General features: G+C 53.3%; 6 protein-coding genes across 6 annotated transcripts; 1 reads left to right on the top strand and 5 right to left on the bottom strand.

Moving 5' to 3' along the window:
- Positions 1-608: 608 nt before the first annotated feature.
- A1O7_08836 (uncharacterized protein) lies at positions 609-2,660 on the bottom strand (the record flags this gene model as incomplete). The annotated part of the gene is made up of 1 exon (XM_007762825.1): positions 609-2,660. One exon carries the CDS (start codon positions 2,658-2,660, stop codon positions 609-611), a length of 2,052 nt encoding a protein of 683 aa, XP_007761015.1.
- An 828-nt stretch (positions 2,661-3,488) lies between these two features.
- Positions 3,489-4,148, bottom strand: A1O7_08835 (uncharacterized protein; the record flags this gene model as incomplete). The annotated part of the gene is made up of 1 exon (XM_007762824.1): positions 3,489-4,148. One exon carries the CDS (start codon positions 4,146-4,148, stop codon positions 3,489-3,491), a length of 660 nt encoding a protein of 219 aa, XP_007761014.1.
- A 1,830-nt stretch (positions 4,149-5,978) lies between these two features.
- Positions 5,979-6,410, bottom strand: A1O7_08834 (uncharacterized protein; the record flags this gene model as incomplete). The annotated part of the gene is made up of 1 exon (XM_007762823.1): positions 5,979-6,410. One exon carries the CDS (start codon positions 6,408-6,410, stop codon positions 5,979-5,981), a length of 432 nt encoding a protein of 143 aa, XP_007761013.1.
- A 1,378-nt stretch (positions 6,411-7,788) lies between these two features.
- On the bottom strand, positions 7,789-8,857 carry A1O7_08833 (uncharacterized protein; the record flags this gene model as incomplete). Its single annotated transcript, XM_007762822.1, has 2 exons — positions 7,789-8,397; positions 8,456-8,857. The coding sequence occupies 2 exons, from the start codon at positions 8,855-8,857 to the stop codon at positions 7,789-7,791; spliced, it is 1,011 nt and encodes a 336-aa protein (XP_007761012.1).
- A 698-nt stretch (positions 8,858-9,555) lies between these two features.
- A1O7_08832 (uncharacterized protein) lies at positions 9,556-13,354 on the top strand (the record flags this gene model as incomplete). Its single annotated transcript, XM_007762821.1, has 2 exons — positions 9,556-9,605; positions 9,658-13,354. 2 exons carry the CDS (start codon positions 9,556-9,558, stop codon positions 13,352-13,354), a joined length of 3,747 nt encoding a protein of 1,248 aa, XP_007761011.1.
- A 1,501-nt stretch (positions 13,355-14,855) lies between these two features.
- On the bottom strand, positions 14,856-15,080 carry A1O7_08831 (uncharacterized protein; the record flags this gene model as incomplete). Its single annotated transcript, XM_007762820.1, has 1 exon — positions 14,856-15,080. One exon carries the CDS (start codon positions 15,078-15,080, stop codon positions 14,856-14,858), a length of 225 nt encoding a protein of 74 aa, XP_007761010.1.
- Positions 15,081-16,584: the final 1,504 nt, after the last annotated feature.

Raw genomic sequence — 16,584 nt, 5'->3', positions numbered from 1 at the left:
TGTGTACACAGTATGAGTAATTAGAGGCCAGCCTTGCAAAAGCTCGCGGGCATAATACCGATGTATTGCCGGCAAGGAACTCCCAATCCGGAAGTAGAGCCGAGCTTCTACCCGAGCAGGATGCCCGTTCGGGAGATAGAGCCGTGGTTGACATCTTGGATTGGGAAGTGCTTCCATTTACGAAGGACGGAGTACATGAGACATGGGCAACCCCGGTGTCACACGGCAAATTATTGCAGCGTGGAACATACGCCGCCGCATTAAGCCATTTCTGTGCGTCTTTGTAACAGATTACTGGCCATGGCTACATAGTACTATCTCTGCATATTGCGTTGCTGTGACCAGTCAAGTAGAGCGCTCCGAACGTCATAGTGAGAGCATCCAACGACATAGTAGATGATTTGGACTGGGCTTCTGCCTGGTTTCCAACCCTCCGCAACTCCACGCTCGATAGACTGAACCGGACGCCTACAAGCGAATGCTAAGCACAGGGTATAGATCTGGTCCAGTCCAACTCTGTACCCAGGCACGGAGCCGCCTGCGTCGATCGCCACTGGCCCAATATCGCTTGAACACTGATCAGCCTCATTTTCCCACAGACTGTCACCTCATTTCCCATCAGACTGCAACCGTCGCCGCCGCCCTCTCTTGATAAGTGCCTTGTTCGCCCACCTCACCACCCATCTCGTCATGACATCCCTCATCAGCAACAAAAACACCACCACCGACACTGGCACAGCAATAACCCAGAAAAAGGCATCGCTGTGATGCTGCACGCCATTGAAGCGCTCGAAGTTCTGTCCAAAATAGCCGGTCAAAAAGGTCAGGGGCAAGAAGAAACAGGTCACGATGGTGAGTTGTTTCATGGATTCGTTCTGGTACGCCGAGACCGTGTTGAAAATCAAGTCGACAAGGTTGTCGGCATTACGGCGCATTTGATCGTAAGAGTCTTGAATCAGCAACGCGTGGTCTTCCACATCGCCGAGGTAAGTTATCGTCAGAGGAGAAATCTGTACCCCACTCAAAAGAGGTGGCGAGGAGAACTGTTTCCGAAGATTCGGATTCTTCAACTCCTGGGGCGTGGCTTTGCTGAGAGGATCGTGTGGCTCGAACGCGGCGGGACTAGCGACGCGCGAATGGGTTGCCGGTGCAGGCTGAGCATCTGTTTTGTGGTCTTTCAGGGCGCCGATGAATTGAACGACTGGCGCGATTGCGTTGCGCAGGATGGCAATCTCCGAGGTGAGAATGTAAAGAACGTTGGATTGATGTATGTCGGGGTCTGTGAGCACGTCTAGTTCCAAGTCTCCTATTGCATCTTGATAGGCCGTCGTTACAGGGATGGCAAGATCGATTATCGCATCGAGGATAGCTTGGCAGAGCATGCTGGCGTCTGAGCATTGGCGCAGAATGGTCCCCGGTGATTGGAGGCGGCGGATGATGGGTGTTTGAACATCGTGCGCGGAATACTCGAAGAAGGAGATGACGGTGTTGTCGGCGCAGAGAAAAATCGACACCTGTTCCATAGAGACACCGATGCCCTTTGGACTGAGGACGGCGTGCCGCTCCATGTAGTCAATGCGGTCCTGGTTGGGCCCGGCGTGATAGCGTTGCATGGTACGGATGTTCCTGGGCGCCCACGGGATTCCCACTTTATTGTTTTTGAAGCTGTTTGAAGGCTGTAGGCCCTCCATGATATCGGCGGAGCCAGACCCGCGTTTCCTTTTCTTCTTCATGGGCTTCCGCAAGTCCTCGATGAGTGAGAGAATAGCTCCTTTCCTTCGCTTGTTTTCGCGTTTCCTCCTCTGGTGTTCGGTGATGACTCTACTGCGGTATTCAGACTCGGCAACGTCAGACTTCGAGTCGCCCTTGCCTTCGTCGTCAGAGCTGTCATCCGAATCGTTCTCTTCCAGGTTGATGAGCTTCTGCAGAGGCAAGACCATGTAGGTATGGTCGCTATACCAATCCACCTTCGTCCTGTTCTTAGTATGAATCAGATCCTCAATGGCAAGCCGGTGAAGCCGCTTGTGGTTCCCTAGTACTCGGATCACGTCCCATGACAATCCATTGACGTTGATCCATCGGACGTCGCTCCAGCCTGGGGGCCCTTTCTGAAGAAAGTCCTCGATATTGTCATTGTCAAGGTCCGTTGTCGAGACCGCCTCATTGCTGAAGTCCACCACTGTGATCTCACACCGCTGATTGAGCTTCTCGAGGTGCGCTGAGTCTCCGCCAACCGCGTTGCCCTGACTGTACGGAGGAGCCGGGTCGCTCGTGTCAATACCAGGCTCCTGGCCCGGCGTCCAGCCCGTTGACCTGCCCATCTCGGCCGGACCGTAGATGACATTGGCGGTATCTGCTCTTCCTCTCCGCCGCAGGGACTTTATCGAACCTTTGGACATGACGGTCTCGGTGCGATGCAGAATTCGGGGCGAGTGAGGTTGGGTATCCTCGTCTGCTGCATGTTGATGGTGCTCTGGGTTGTCCTGAATTCTCACATGGGGATGGAGGCTTTCTGCCGCATGGTTCTGCGCTTCCAGATCGTGCAAGTGTGGTCTATGTCCATGGTCTCGGGAGTGACGCGCGAGAGGGCTTTGCGACGTGTCTTCCGAGTCGACCGAAGCGCGCTTCGAGGAGGAGAGGACATGCGAGCCGTGTGTCATTGTGGCGGACGGGAGCAACTCCGAGGGGTCGAGCAAGGTCCGAATACAAAGAGTCGCTTCAGCAAACGAAAAGGAGGCTGCCCATGGTAGGGACAAAAGCACAGGGGCAGTCACGTACAGGACATGATGTCGCAGCCGCTCAAAAAAATGACTTGCGTCTGGCTTTGTTTGAGGAAATCCTACAATGACGCACAGGGGCCAATTTGAGCATGAGGGACCAAAGAGGTGCCCGCCTGGGGCCAATGGCGGCGCCCACGAGGCACGACGCGGACCTTACCACAGTACTCCGTACATGCCCTTGATGCCCAGGCTCTTAGGCGAAGCATTTGAGCTTGCGAACCAACTAAGGCACTATCCAACCTGCAATTGGTGAGGGAGACCGCCTACTGTACGTTTAGGCTCTATTTAAGGCTTGTTCAGCAGCCACTATGAGGCTCTTCGTCATTTATGAGACGACCCAGACCACCAAATTATTAGAGCTTCGTCTGGAAGTTGGTCCCCACAAGCTGCGCTTCATGAGTACAGGTATGATAAGGTCGGCACGCATGACTGAGTCCCTATGACATGTCACGGAACCCAGGATCTAGAAGTCGACAGTCAACTTGGCCTTTTATATCTTCATTGTGTGGTGATTGCTCAATCGAATTGATTTGCAAAGCATCACTACCACGAACATAGCAGGCCTAACGTATGAAAGCCGATGTGGCATCGTGGGTGTTTCCCTCGAATCGCATCAAACGACTACTCCACTTCCCACACGAGCGAGGCCGTCGAGATGCTGCACAGGAACAGCAGAGATAGTCGTCCTCCGAACAGAGTTTGGGCGGCCTAGGTGTTGTCGTTATCCGTACCATTCGTAAACACCCTCCATATCGCCTCCTCGGTAGACTCGCGTTCTCCTTTCCGTGCCTTTCCAGCCCTCGCCTTGCCGCTGCGCACCTCTTCGTCATCACTTGACCTCTCGGCCTTGACCATGGATGTCACCTTTGCCTTGCCGGTGTCGGCGTCCCCGTCCCGTTTCCTCTTCTTCACCAACAGCCGCAGTTCGAGTGGGACCAGGCTCCGTCCCGTACCAGGCGTGTCCTTGAGATCCAGAGGTTTCCGACATACGGGACATACACCTTTGACTTTGCGGTGCGCTGGTGCATCTTCCCTACGTTGGTCGATAGACCAGTTGAGGGTATCTACTATACACCGGTGGCAGAACACATGCCCACATACAGTAGAAGTAGCATCGGTCGGCGTGTCCATACACACTGGACACTTGTACGCGGTAAGCGGTGTCCGGCCTGCTTCTGTCCCTGGATTTTGCGCTAGAATGGCATCCTCACGCTGTTTGGAAAGGGCAGCGGAGAGGCTTGCACGGTCATCCACGGCGGTGAGGTCGACTTCATCGACGGATGGATCACTCACGAGCTGTGGCGTGGAAGTGCGGTGTCGAGAAGATTGCGTGGTCGGTCTGCTGTGGGAGGACGATGGGGGCGACATGGTGGATTGACTCGAGTGCTGCGAAGAATCTTGATCTTGACGTTGTCCCTGATTTCGCTGACGCTCCCTGTTCCTGGCTTGTGTGCGTTCCCAATTTGAGTGATTCTCACGCTGCCGGTTTATGGCCTCCTCCTCCACTGCGGACGGCAATTGCCCTTCGCCCAAGGGTCGTATACGGGGCAGTCGCACGTTGCCGAGTCGGTACGGAGGCCAGAAGCTGTAGTTGGGTAGAGGATGAGGGAGTTCGTGGTTGGAAGTATGGCTCCGATGGGGAGAGGAGGCTTGAGTAGGATTAGGGTAGATAGGCTCGTTGAGGGCGTTGAATCTTCTCGTGCGATGGGCTTGAGAGGAGTCGTGAGGATGAGTGGTATATGAGATGTAGTGACTTTCCGCCGATCGTGAGTTGGGACTGCTCGTCGCTGTTAGATCAACCGGTAGCTCAGCTGCTTCACCCCTCGTTCCCAGGCTTCGCGCTTCGGTCTCACTTGTTGGTCGTCTGGGTTGGTGGAATGCCTGTTGGGCGTCCTGAAGTGCTCGATTGACGCTTTGCAGGGCTCGGCTGACGCTCTGGAGGGGATCTTGCGGACTAGACACGGGGTACGGAAGCGTTGCTTGTCTGCGGGAGGCAGTATCAGGCATGGCATTAAAGACTTCTCGAAAAAGTCTGGGAGAGGATCGGCGGAGAGGTGGTGGCTGTCGAGAATCTTCGTGTGGCGATCCAAGTGCAAATGCCTCAACGCCTGCGCTACGAGAGGGTACGACGACGGCGGAAGAATCTGGTGAGCTGGAGTTCATAACGGTTGCTCTGCTAATAGATGTGATGTAGTTGTGACGTGGCCAGCGATAGTGGTGGTTTCGGGACGGTCTTTGCTCACCTGCTATTGTGTACTTAACCACTGCAAAGATGCCACCGGTGCCGCGCTCTCGCTTCTGCCGCGGGGATGATGCCGCTTACTAAGGAGCCGTTCTTTGCTCCCTCCGCACCCAACCATGTTGCAATAGTGTCTGAAAGGTTGGGTACCGTCGTCAACGATGTGGGTGATGAAACACCGGCTAGATATTGATTTCTGATGTACAATATGTACATGAGCTTTATTGACTTTAGGCAAACAGGGAGAAAAGACGGTACCGTCGTGAAGAACCAGTGAGGAGATCAAGTGATACATCTATCAACGGTGAAAAGAAGAAGGGTACTCCGTAGTGTGCACTCATGCTTTGTCGCAGTACAACGCTGCGACTACATAACCTCTCCATGTGCGGACGAAAACCTTTGCAAGCTCGCATCGGTGGCTGAATGCTCTCCGTCACCACATTACCCTTGAAGGTTGTAACCCAGACTGAACAGCCAGGGGGAAAGTTCACCAGTCCATCATTTCTTGGTCACAGAAAGCGGTCAAGGACTTTTGACGGCACTGGTGGACTGGTGGAGGACCAATAAACCGATTCCATGAGCAATCTCTTATCGAACTGTCTGCTGCTGCGAGGGGGCTTCACGAGTACATCGGGAAATCTCACCGAAAGAGGAATGCGACTCTTGAAGTGAGACAGTCAGGACGGAAATCGAGCCTGCAAATGAGGTAGAAGGGACTGAGCTGTGAAGACATGGGTACACTAGGCTACAAGGCTTCGCTAGCGGAGGATGGCTGGAAGGACAATCGAGGTCCACCATCATATTGTGACTTATTCATCAAACTCTAGACACCGAAGAAGCTCAACCATAGCATCGTGGCTTCATGCGTTCTTGGGAGAAGCCTCTGAGTCACAGCGTCGCTCAAAGCTTCAGCAATCCCAATGCGGAAAGCAAAATCGGGGAATCTACCACAGCCATCTTCATACTTTCCACTCGTTCAACGTCTTTTGAAGTCCCAAGATCAAGTCCTCCAGGGTCTTTTGAGTCCTGTCAAACCACCCAACAGCGCTTTTGTCATAGGGCTTCTGCATTCCCCCGTTCTGAGAAGCAAGTACCAGATATGCTCGGGCCGAAGCTTGTTTGGCATGGTATTGATCGAGAACTGTCTGGACCATTTTCTTCTTCTCCTTGTCAGGAGTGCCGGCGGGCAGCGGGCTAGTGAATGAACTGAAGAGAGTGCCGTACAGGTCATCGAGGCGTTGTGGGTGGGTTACTTTCTTTGGTTCGTCCATCTTGTCGTAATACTTGACTTCGGTGTTCAAGAAGTCCTTCGTGAATGTTTGGTTCTGCTCAGTGGCAGCCTTGGCGATTCCCTTGCAACGGGGCAAAATGTTGTCTGAATAGGTGACCATTTTGTCGACTGCTGAATCCGGCTGACTCCTGTGTTTTTGTTGCTGTCTTGGTGCAAGTTCCGTGCTGTAAAGCTTGTGGCTAAGTGACGAGGGTAGACAACTGAATTTAGTTCTTCCTTGTCGTGTGCTCACGATGTTAGAGTTGATTTCGAAGTAGACCGACTATTGATGAAGGAAAGACACTTTCAATCAAGGGAACTGGTAGATACTTATGCAAGTGACCACTGTGAACTCTCTTGGGATGTCGTCCCTTGTCGTGCGTAGTACAAGCAGAGCACATGCTGCTACCTGATGGGCCGATTGAGGACTTCCACATGTATTGCCGCTGAGCAGACAGTTGGTTGCTTGGAGTGGAGCGACACATCTCGAAGCTGACAAGCCGTATGATCCACAAAAGCCATGATCAGATGGGATGGCCCGAATCACCCGCCCTAACAGGGAACAACTGTTGTGGTCAACGCAGGGACGTGAAACAACACTCAGTTGAAAACTTTATTCAGCACGTGGCTGGCTGAGTCGTGGGGAGAGCCGAGTGTTGACTAGAGGTACAGTACCTAGCAAGGCAAGATAAGCGAGGTATCAATTCACCGAGAGGCTGGATCCAGCCAAGATGAACGCGACGCGTCTGGCGGCCACATTATTGGTGAATCTGTCGAGTCTGTACCGAACAATCTTGGCTAGGCTAGATCTTGAGAGGCCACAGCCGGGGCGGTCCGGCCTCAGTGGGTGGACTCATGAAAGTGATGAGAGCAAGGTCTGGTCACAGAAGCTGAGAAAAACCAACACTAATTCAGCGCCTATCCGCTGCCGAACTTTCCTCATTTCTGTGGCAGTGCCCTTGTTTCAAAGGTACGCATGACCGCACCTGCATGGTTTCTGGAGGCTGGCTGAAATTGAGTCTTCTGTCTCGCAGAGTGGGTTCTCGAGGATCAATGGAACCGTCTAGAGTTGTGGGGAGCTGAAGAAATGGTACGGCACGGACCACATACAGAGACGCTGGCTGTTCTGATGCGTGCCACGCTGCACAGACCAGAAATGCACCACAGTTTACGGCATGTTGCTCGACCGATCGAGCGAGTTGGAGCATCCGGGGCAATTCTCGGGCTGAAAAAGACACCAGACAGCATCCTTTCGGCTTGATCAGGACCGACTTGGAGATTGGAAGGTACGACACTGGACCTTCCATGGCGAGTACGCCGGCAGAAAGATCGATTGAATGCTATCTGGAAGTTTGGAAAGAACGAAACGGTCTTCGCCTTGATGTAGCTTGGAGTCCCATTCACGATGCCTCAGGTGATCTTCAATTCTACGGTTTCAATGGCTTGTTTGGGAGACGCGAGTAGACTTGGGCTCCATCCGATACCTTTGTCTGTAGTCGTTATATTACATCATGTTCAGTTGTCCAGCGAGCTACATCCCTCATAGCAGACATGGGCAGAAGAACAAGCTCGACTACCACTCCATTGCTAGTCAGAAAGTCGCACTGTTCATTTGATAACGAGTCTCCGTCAGTCATTTTCTGTTCCTCCAAGATTTTGAGCACTCTCTCAAGGATATTTTGCGAACTCAGAATGATCTCTCCTGTCTGCCCAAGCAGAGCATTAATGCCGCCATCCCCAGCACTCGTGACGTTCCAATTCCGGTTGCTGAGCGTGTCGTAGCCCAAGACTCTCATCGCCTTTCCAGCATCAAAGGAATGCAAGTCTTTGGTCCAGGTGTGGCTCACTTCGACGGTCAAGACTTCGAGAGTCGCTTTGATGCCGTACGACTCGTCCTTTCTGGTTGAAAAGCTGGAGCTGCTCACCATAAGCCCAGCATCCCCTCCAAGACGATATCCCCACACGAAGTAGTCGCCATACTTCTCCGTGAATGCTTGATAGCCACCTCCGTACTTTAGCATTACCATAGCCTCGTGAGAGAGCCGCGGATTACGGTCCAGTTGCACAGTTGCACTCCGAACACTGGCACGGATAGAACTTTTGTCCGACTAGTACTCTTCGTTAGATTGAGACGCTTTCACTAATATTCCGGGTGGACGAGCTTACATCTGTGTTGTTTTGCACGTCCTCATCATACGTTCCTTTGACGGAAGCAGAACACAGGAGAGGTAGGCCAACTCCAACGCCAAAGCCCAGGCTTAAATGGTTACCAGTCTCGCTTTTGCGGGTTGTATTGACAGAGTGAAACGAAGACACACTGCCGTATTCGCTCCGCAAGATCTTGGGGATCATGAAAAGGTCTGACAAGATGAAGGGATTTCCTTCAAGCCACGGATCGCCATGTATGGCGCGGGATCGGAAACAGGATCCCAACCTAACCCGCTGTCTCTTCCAGGGCAGTGTGATAGGAACACCTAGGGAGGCTTGTTGGACAATCCAGTTGTTGTCGTCAAGACCTAGCTGAAGCCAGTCCTCGAATTCACTGTCTTCTATTCTGGCTGGCGCCATCGACGGCTGGTGCGGACGCGCCTTCGTTCCCACGAAGGAAAGAAAAGGAGGTGCCCATTTCAATAGCACGGACAGCGTATGAAGTCTTTCGAAACTGCAGAACAGAACTTGCCAAACTCAATTCAGGGCGCCTACCATCAAAACTGCCATCAACGCCGCGTGGCTGCCCGCACTGAAAGCCACCGCGGTCTAGACACCGGAAAGAAGTGGAGCGTGCGGCTGGGCCGGGCCTTGAACTTCAGCCCCTTTTAGGACGCCGACGAATCGATATTCTGCTCTTTCCCAATATCCACGGCTTCTGCGGTAACCACTGGGCTGGCCACAATGGCGAGCTGAACTGAAGGCGGGAGCACATATTGAGGCTGCGTGTCATCTGATTTGTTGGTCCTCTACTAATCCCCTCCAAGACAGTTGGGCTGGCTGGAATGGGAAAGTTCGTTTGATGCTAGTCTACATTCGCTACCGGCTCTTCCAAGACGAACGTACGAGGATGTCGGGATCCCCATATGGTGAGTGGAGCCTTCGCTTGAGGTTGAATATGTCTCGGGAAGCTGAAGCAACGGCATGCGTGGCCAAATACTTCGTTTCCGTACTATGCATTAAAAGACTGCCTCGACCTGGCCGAGTTGCCCTTTAACGGGCCCTCGTTCTTTCCTATCCTACACACTCGTCGCGAACACATCTAGTATACCTTCAAGATGTCTCTCCTTTTAGCTCCGTATACCAATGCCATGCGGCTTGGCCAAGGGTAAGCCCTGTGGGTCGGCGACCTTGAGACCACCATGTTAACTTCTGGCAAGGTTCAATTCATATACCCAGCAAATATGCGTCGACGATGCTGTGATCGTGGACCCGAACAGGGCAGAGAATATCCTCACCAACGATGGCACGACAATGCGAATCGTCGCCGAGACTTCCGGAAAGCCCAGTGCTTGGAACAGACTTAAGGAAGTTGTAGATCCAGGTCCGACCAAATCGACGGACTCGCTGGAGCCTAGTCCCGATTCCACCCCAGCAGGCTTGATTGAGGGAGTAGCAAAGCCCGATGATGTTTCAGCTGGACACAGTGATACAGTAGCCGCCACAGATCCTGATGTCAATGCCAGCCCAGACGCGGATGCTCATGGTGATGCTCACGTCCAAAGTGATACGACTGCTACGGCCCATGAGGATACCGCCGCAGACCATGATACCGATGCTAATGCCGATGCTGCTGCAGCCGCGAATGCTGACGACAAAAATGGAGCTGAGGCAGCCACAGACGAGACCGCTCATACAGCCGGCGCTAGCGACTCCAGCGACGTTGGGTCCGTCGTCAAGGTCAGCGAAGAAGATACTCATCCGGACCCTGCTCCGGAAACACCAGAGGCAGATACAAGCCACACTGCTCCGAAGTCAGCGACGAGCGAACTTGTTGCGAAGTATGAGACCCGCGCAGCTAAGACTTCGGCCACGACTACATCTCCCAACAGCAAAACAGCTGGAACCAAACCTCGATCTTCCTCTGTCGGTCACAAACAAAGCACTTCAAAAACAAGCGTAGAACCGAAGAAGGGATCTGCTAAATTCCAGGTCAAAGAAATCCCAACGAGGGAGCGCAAAGATGCAGCTCCTCCCACGCCCAAGCCTGCTCCAAAGAAACCACTTACAGAACTCGAGATCGAGCAAGCTCGCCTTGAAAAACAGGAGCAGCTTGAGATGATGAGAGAAGAAAAGGCACGCATGAAAGAGCAGCGTGATTATCAAAAGCAGCTTGAGCTTGAGGCTCGTCAAGACGAACGGCAACGTCAACAAGATGAACGTGCAGAACAGGCACAGATTCGCGCGGAAAAGAGGAAGTATGACCAAGCTCGTCGAGAGGCAGCTCAGAAGGCCATGTCCGAAGCTATCGCGGCCAAGAAAGATGCCTTGACGCTTGAAGATCTCAATAAGATCAAAGCCCAGAACCAGTTTGCAGATCGTTTCGACGGCATCTTCAATAGCGACAGAGCCTACCCATTTGACCCTACTGCGCCAAGGGGTCCGAGCCAAACAGTCACCTACTCAAGTAGGTTCATTGACAAACTGAGCGACGTGACTGATGACATGTGCATCTCTGGGGCTTTGTCTGTCAAGATGGCCAAGATTGGAGGGTCTGGACGAGGCTCATTCGTCGACTCGGACAAGTTCAAGCAAAGCGACCTGAACTTTTATATTTCCGTCAAGGTTATCAACCAAACCATCAACTTCAAAGACGCCCTGGTCTACAATTCTATGCGCTCTTGTGAGCCCGGTTCAGATGAGTGGAAAAAGGTTTACGGCGACAGTTTCATCTCCGGCTTCGTCGAGGGCGGCGAGTTCAATGCCCTCGTTAGCATGAAAGTTCACAACAAAGCCAAGCTACTGGACATCAAGGCCGAAGCAAAGGTGGCACTCACGACTGGTCCTGTGGATATCACCGCAGAAGCCAACGTCGGCATCGCGAGGACCAACCTGGAGATGAACACTGAAACCACCATCCAAGTGAGTTGGTGTGGCGGTGGGCATATCAAACACATGGAGCAACCGTGGAATATCCAAAGTATCATGGAGGCTGCTGCACGCTTCCCGAGTCTCGTCGCCAACTGCCCGCAACGGACACACGCCATACTGACCAAGTATGAGAGCTTGAGAAGCTTTGTTTCACTTCGACCGGCAGCATACTCGCCTATCCAGTATGAGAATGCACAGATCTACACGAATGTGCTCATGGATGCATTCATGTCCTACAAGTCATTGTACAAGAAACTTGGCGACCAGGCCACCGGTTTTCAAAACAAGACATTGGAGTTCGAACCTTGGCCAAGTAGCGACGGCACAGACGGCAGTCGTCCAGCGAGCAGCTCGACTCCTGCCAGCTCCACGGCCCACACAGCAATCGGGCAAGCGATCGCATCCGGTGATGCACGAGCTTTGGCCGCTGCCAAGAGCTATGCAGCTGCTCTCGCTGCCGCAGTGGACACCACTCCGTTCCAGGCGTCTCTGCAAGGTCTCAGTGATGCTCGCAAGTTCATCCGCCGCCAGATGGTATACATTGTCAACGAGATTGACCTAATCGAGAAAGACCCCAAAGTCGCCACAGACGAAGAGCATGAAGAACCGTTCCAATCCCCCACGCTCTTCGAGACCCGACTGCCCAACATGAAAATTCCAGATAGGTTGAAGCCCAAATCGGACCCGCTTACTGGCAAGAGAATCATGGCCAAAACACAAACCGAGCAAGAACTACTCGACGAACAAAAGGAGCAGGACCAGCTGCAGAATGAATCCCCGGCGTTATACCAGATGGATCAAGACCTGTATCCTGATGAGACAGCTTCACTGGACGACGTTCGCAAGAAGGTCCCCAAGATTGGCAAGCACCTGCAAGTATCGACAGCTGCGCCCAAGACGGACAAGGGCGCTTTGTTCAATAACCTGGATTTCCTCCTCCCTGAATGGCAAGTCGAATCCATTTCCATCGGCATCACGAAACGTGGCTGTGTTGGCGCCGTCGAAGTCGTCTACGAGAATGGCCTCATCCTCCGGAAAGGACTGGCAGCGGAGAATCTCGTCCGGAAGACTCTCGGCAACTTTCAAGCGGGCGAACGTATCTTTGCTGTGGCCATTGAACATGGTGTGGCGACGGGAACTCAAGATCCCAGAGTTCTCTCCGTGTGCATGTACACCAACCGCGGCCGTCGGCTCCTCGGCCAAGCCGTGAAAAACGACATCATGCCTGGAGGCAAAGTTTCCAAGGATAGCGTCGTATACGAAAACATCCACACGGTCTACCTTGACAATGCTTTCAGTACAGGCACGCTCAAGGGCTTTTTCGGTAGGCTCGATACGAACGAAACAAATGGCGGTATCCTACGACTAGGTCTCATCTGGGGAGACTCTACCTCCACAAAACTATCCAATACCGTGGCCGAGCCCGCTCCGGTGTACGACACCGACACGAACACCAACAATGCCACGATCAACGCTTTCCGCGAGGAGCGGGACCAGGCCAGGCGAGAAACCGAACAGGCCAAAGCGCAAGCCAAGACGGAGATCGAAAAGGCCAAGCAAGACGTGGACTCGCGGATCAATCAAGCCACCGAAAAGGCCAAACAGATCAAGTTCGCCAACGGAGTGTCTACGGGCAGACAGTCGGTCTCGTTCAAGGGGGATACCTTCAAGGTCAGCCCGAACGACAAGCCCTTCTTGGTGTTCGAGAATGGCAACCAGTTCTGCTACCAGCGCGACGGCAACCTCGTGGTATACGACGCCAACCAAAGAGTCCAGTGGGCGTTCGGTAAGTACGGCGAGGGTGCAGGCGATCTGATCTTCCATGGAGGCAACGACGGGAACCTGGTGGCGTGGAAGAATGGCGGCGCCACGTGGGCGACGGAAACCAAGAACGCCAGGAACGGGACACTGGTGCTGTCCAGTGAGAGGCCGTTCTTGGAAATTTTCACAGAGGATGGGCGGAGGCAGTGCCATTATCCTTCATGAGGTGCGGCGTGCGTGGGGATCATGGTGCCTTGCCGCAGCGACATCCCGATGACAGTAGGGTTAGGAGCCACACGTGCGGCTGCGGCAAACTGCAGCCTTCTCGTTCTCAAAGGCGTAAATATACAGTGTTGAGGCCGGCGACTCTCTCCTCTCCGCCTCTCTTAATTATTGGTTCTGGTAGACGTCGTCGAAGTTGGGCCGATCCGCGACAATGAGTCCAATGGCATTGTACGCAAGACTCCTGCGGCAGAGGCACCGCAGTATGTCAAATCTCTGCTGGAGTCTATCTCTGGAGAGCTGGGCTCGCAGCTATTTGTAATGTGGTGGAGAGAGGTTCTAGTTTGGCAAGGCTGGCCACACTCCCTTGGAGAAATGTTCAGGGACTGCAACCGAGCGTTCTGATTGGCTGGCACTTTAGCGCAAGGCTGCGCTTCTTTTTCCTTTTTGTCCTTGTTTACGGAGTAATTACTTCAAGGATAGTTTCATAGCCAGGCAAGGCAACACAGACGATCAACCACAGACCCTCTGCGCCATTCTTTTGGGATGTAGTGTGTGGTTCGAGTGTGAGAGGCAGTGCCTGCCGCCACACGAGAGACATACCCCGTTCGGCCCATGAAGCCTCACCCCCAGTTCACTACGAACTAATTGTCCATGGCCTGTGCTGCTGCCTCGCCATGCGTGGCCAGGGACGGGAACAAGGAAGCAACTGGGAAGTAACGGGACTGCCCCACCACAAACTCTTTTCCCACTGATCTAGAGACCGACCCACGCGGAATAAACGCCAAGTGATGGTGCTCCGCCTGGATTATACCCTACGTACTCCGTACTTTGCTTTCTGCTCTTCGGCTTCAACTGATATATACGAGGCCACTCACCACTAATGGTGATTGATGTGCGCGAGGTCCACTGTAGCATCCTTGCTTGCAGTACTGCGACCATTGACCGACCATTGACCGACCGACCGACCGACCACACTCGCAAGCGGGCTGCGATCTGTTGCTGAGTATCAAGTCGCGGACAGAGACAGGCCGTGACTCTAATACTTTGTTCTGTCTCCAGTTGACGAGCAACGGGTTCTTGAAGTTCAGGACGTTGCTGACGCGTAGGTTGTAGCAAGAGGGTTCCCGCCCGCCTATTGCGTTAGTTAGCGTACGGGACACGCTTGGGGTAGAGCTGGAGGTCTCATGCGGATCGAGAGGATAAGGCGGTTGGTCAAGAGTATCCACGCGGCAGGGTTGTGGCTCGGGATGGGAAGTAAGGTTAAACATGTCACAATGGCTTATGGTGATGGAAGATATGACCTGGATATTTGGATGGTATGGATAGAGACTCATTTTGCCCCGCCTGCTCCGCTTGCGCCGCTGCCAGAGACAGCAGTATCCGGACAGAGGGTCAAGTACTCCGCGCCCGCCATGAAATAAAGTTGCGAACTGGTCTTTAGACCTGCTCGTGGGGGTTGCCTGGCTAGCTGCTAGAAGCTCTCCATGCCGTTCCTGCGGGATCACCAAATGGCCGCTCCTCCAGCACCAATACCATGCTCGACTAGCATATTCCATACATATAGTCCACCCGAATCGCATGCCCACCCAACCCACAGGTACTCTTCCAAGATTGTTTTCAAATCCCACCAGTTCGATACACCCATGTGCCCCACGAACAGCGCAAGCTGTCCGACGAGGAACGTTCTTTCCAGCACATCGGCATCTGAAGTCGCCATGACGCCCATCATGGCTACCCAGGTAAGGAACTTCTGCTCCTCTGGATTGAGGAATGAAAAATCAATGTGCTGGAAATGACCGCGCAAGGTCTCGCTCAACCTTTCAATCAGTCGTATCATTGAGGTCCGATGCGGCAGCGGAAAAAGAACCCCGTGCATGAACACTAGCATCGCCGTGTGTGCCAATTTTTCGACAACGGCGTTATCTGACTCGAGCGAGTATGTGAGCAAATGATACTCAATCGAGTTCCTGAGTGTGGAGATATTCTCGGCCGAGGGCAGATGTATCGGAACCAAAGCCAGGTTTCTTTCAGCCCCATGGTGACGATGGAGACCGGACCCGCTTGGCACCCACGAACAGAGGATGTGTATATCCGTCAGAATTTCTAGCAACAAAGGGTCATCAAGGATCCTTGCAAATGCACCAATTCCCAAAGCACGCACGGACTCGCCTCCTCGTAGGCTTCTCGTGAGTCTCAAGGACCGGACACTCTGTTCCGATAGCTCGAACCTAGGCCTGGCCAAGCGCTTCGCCGCTTCAATGACACCAAATAGGTGCAAACCCTCGGCAAAGCCGGGCGTATGAATGCTGTGGAGCCCACCCCTGAGGGCGACCAGGGACTCCAGCGCCGAGAGGTGCTGAGTGGCCTGTGCATCTAACTCCTTTCCTTGACTTTGGAATGGGCAAGAGCGACCCCAGAGGTGTAGAGCCTGAAGCCGCTGAAGGAACAGCGAGGGTGTAAAAAGACCGAATATGCCTGGTGCGGTGTCGAAAGAGCCAGATGGTATGCGACTAGAAGACAGGTTGATGGTGCTCGCTTTAACAAGATGCATTACAGCGAAGAGGAGGTCATCCTTGACTTGTGGCGCTTCCCCTGCTGCTGTCTCATGGTTGTCAGCATGATTGTGGGAGGTTTGACTGCCCGAATGACCTTGCCTGTCGCGTCCAACAGCATTTGAATGACTTGTAGGAGCGATTGCCCCCAAAAGTCGTCTAACCTCTCGGCTCAGTTCAATAACAGTCTTCGAGATGGTGGACGAATACCGTCTGCCCGTCAGGAGCTCGAGGTCAATACACGTCCCAATGATCACAGCATTGCGCATAACTGGTACGTTGAGTATGCGGTGGAACCATATCTCGGAGAGCGAAGGTGCAAACCCAGGGTACGATTTCGAGTAAGAGAAGGTCGGCCAAAGGGTATCTCTTGCTATAGGCGGATACGGTGTTGATTAGTGTCCAACCCGAAGACGGAGTAGGGACAAGGAGGTCACACACCAAAGAAAATAACTCCCCGTACAACTGGATCGACTAGAGCCCCAGGGTACCACGTAACTGGATATCTCAGGCTCAACACAGACTCTGACTGTGTTGAAAGTGTGTTCTGATTCTCAACATGCCTCTCATGTTGGGATCCCTCGCTCGGACCAAATGCTCTTGCCAGCTTTTGTTGCCGCCGGCGCTCTTTGTATGCCCGCTGATTCAACCTGTTCTGGAGCCGTTTTCGTCTTTTGG

This window comes from Cladophialophora yegresii, assembly GCF_000585515.1.
Source record: "Cladophialophora yegresii CBS 114405 chromosome Unknown aczIN-supercont1.6, whole genome shotgun sequence".
Taxonomy (NCBI): Eukaryota; Fungi; Ascomycota; class Eurotiomycetes; order Chaetothyriales; family Herpotrichiellaceae; genus Cladophialophora; species Cladophialophora yegresii.
This window is presented reverse-complemented; position numbering and strand designations above follow the sequence as displayed.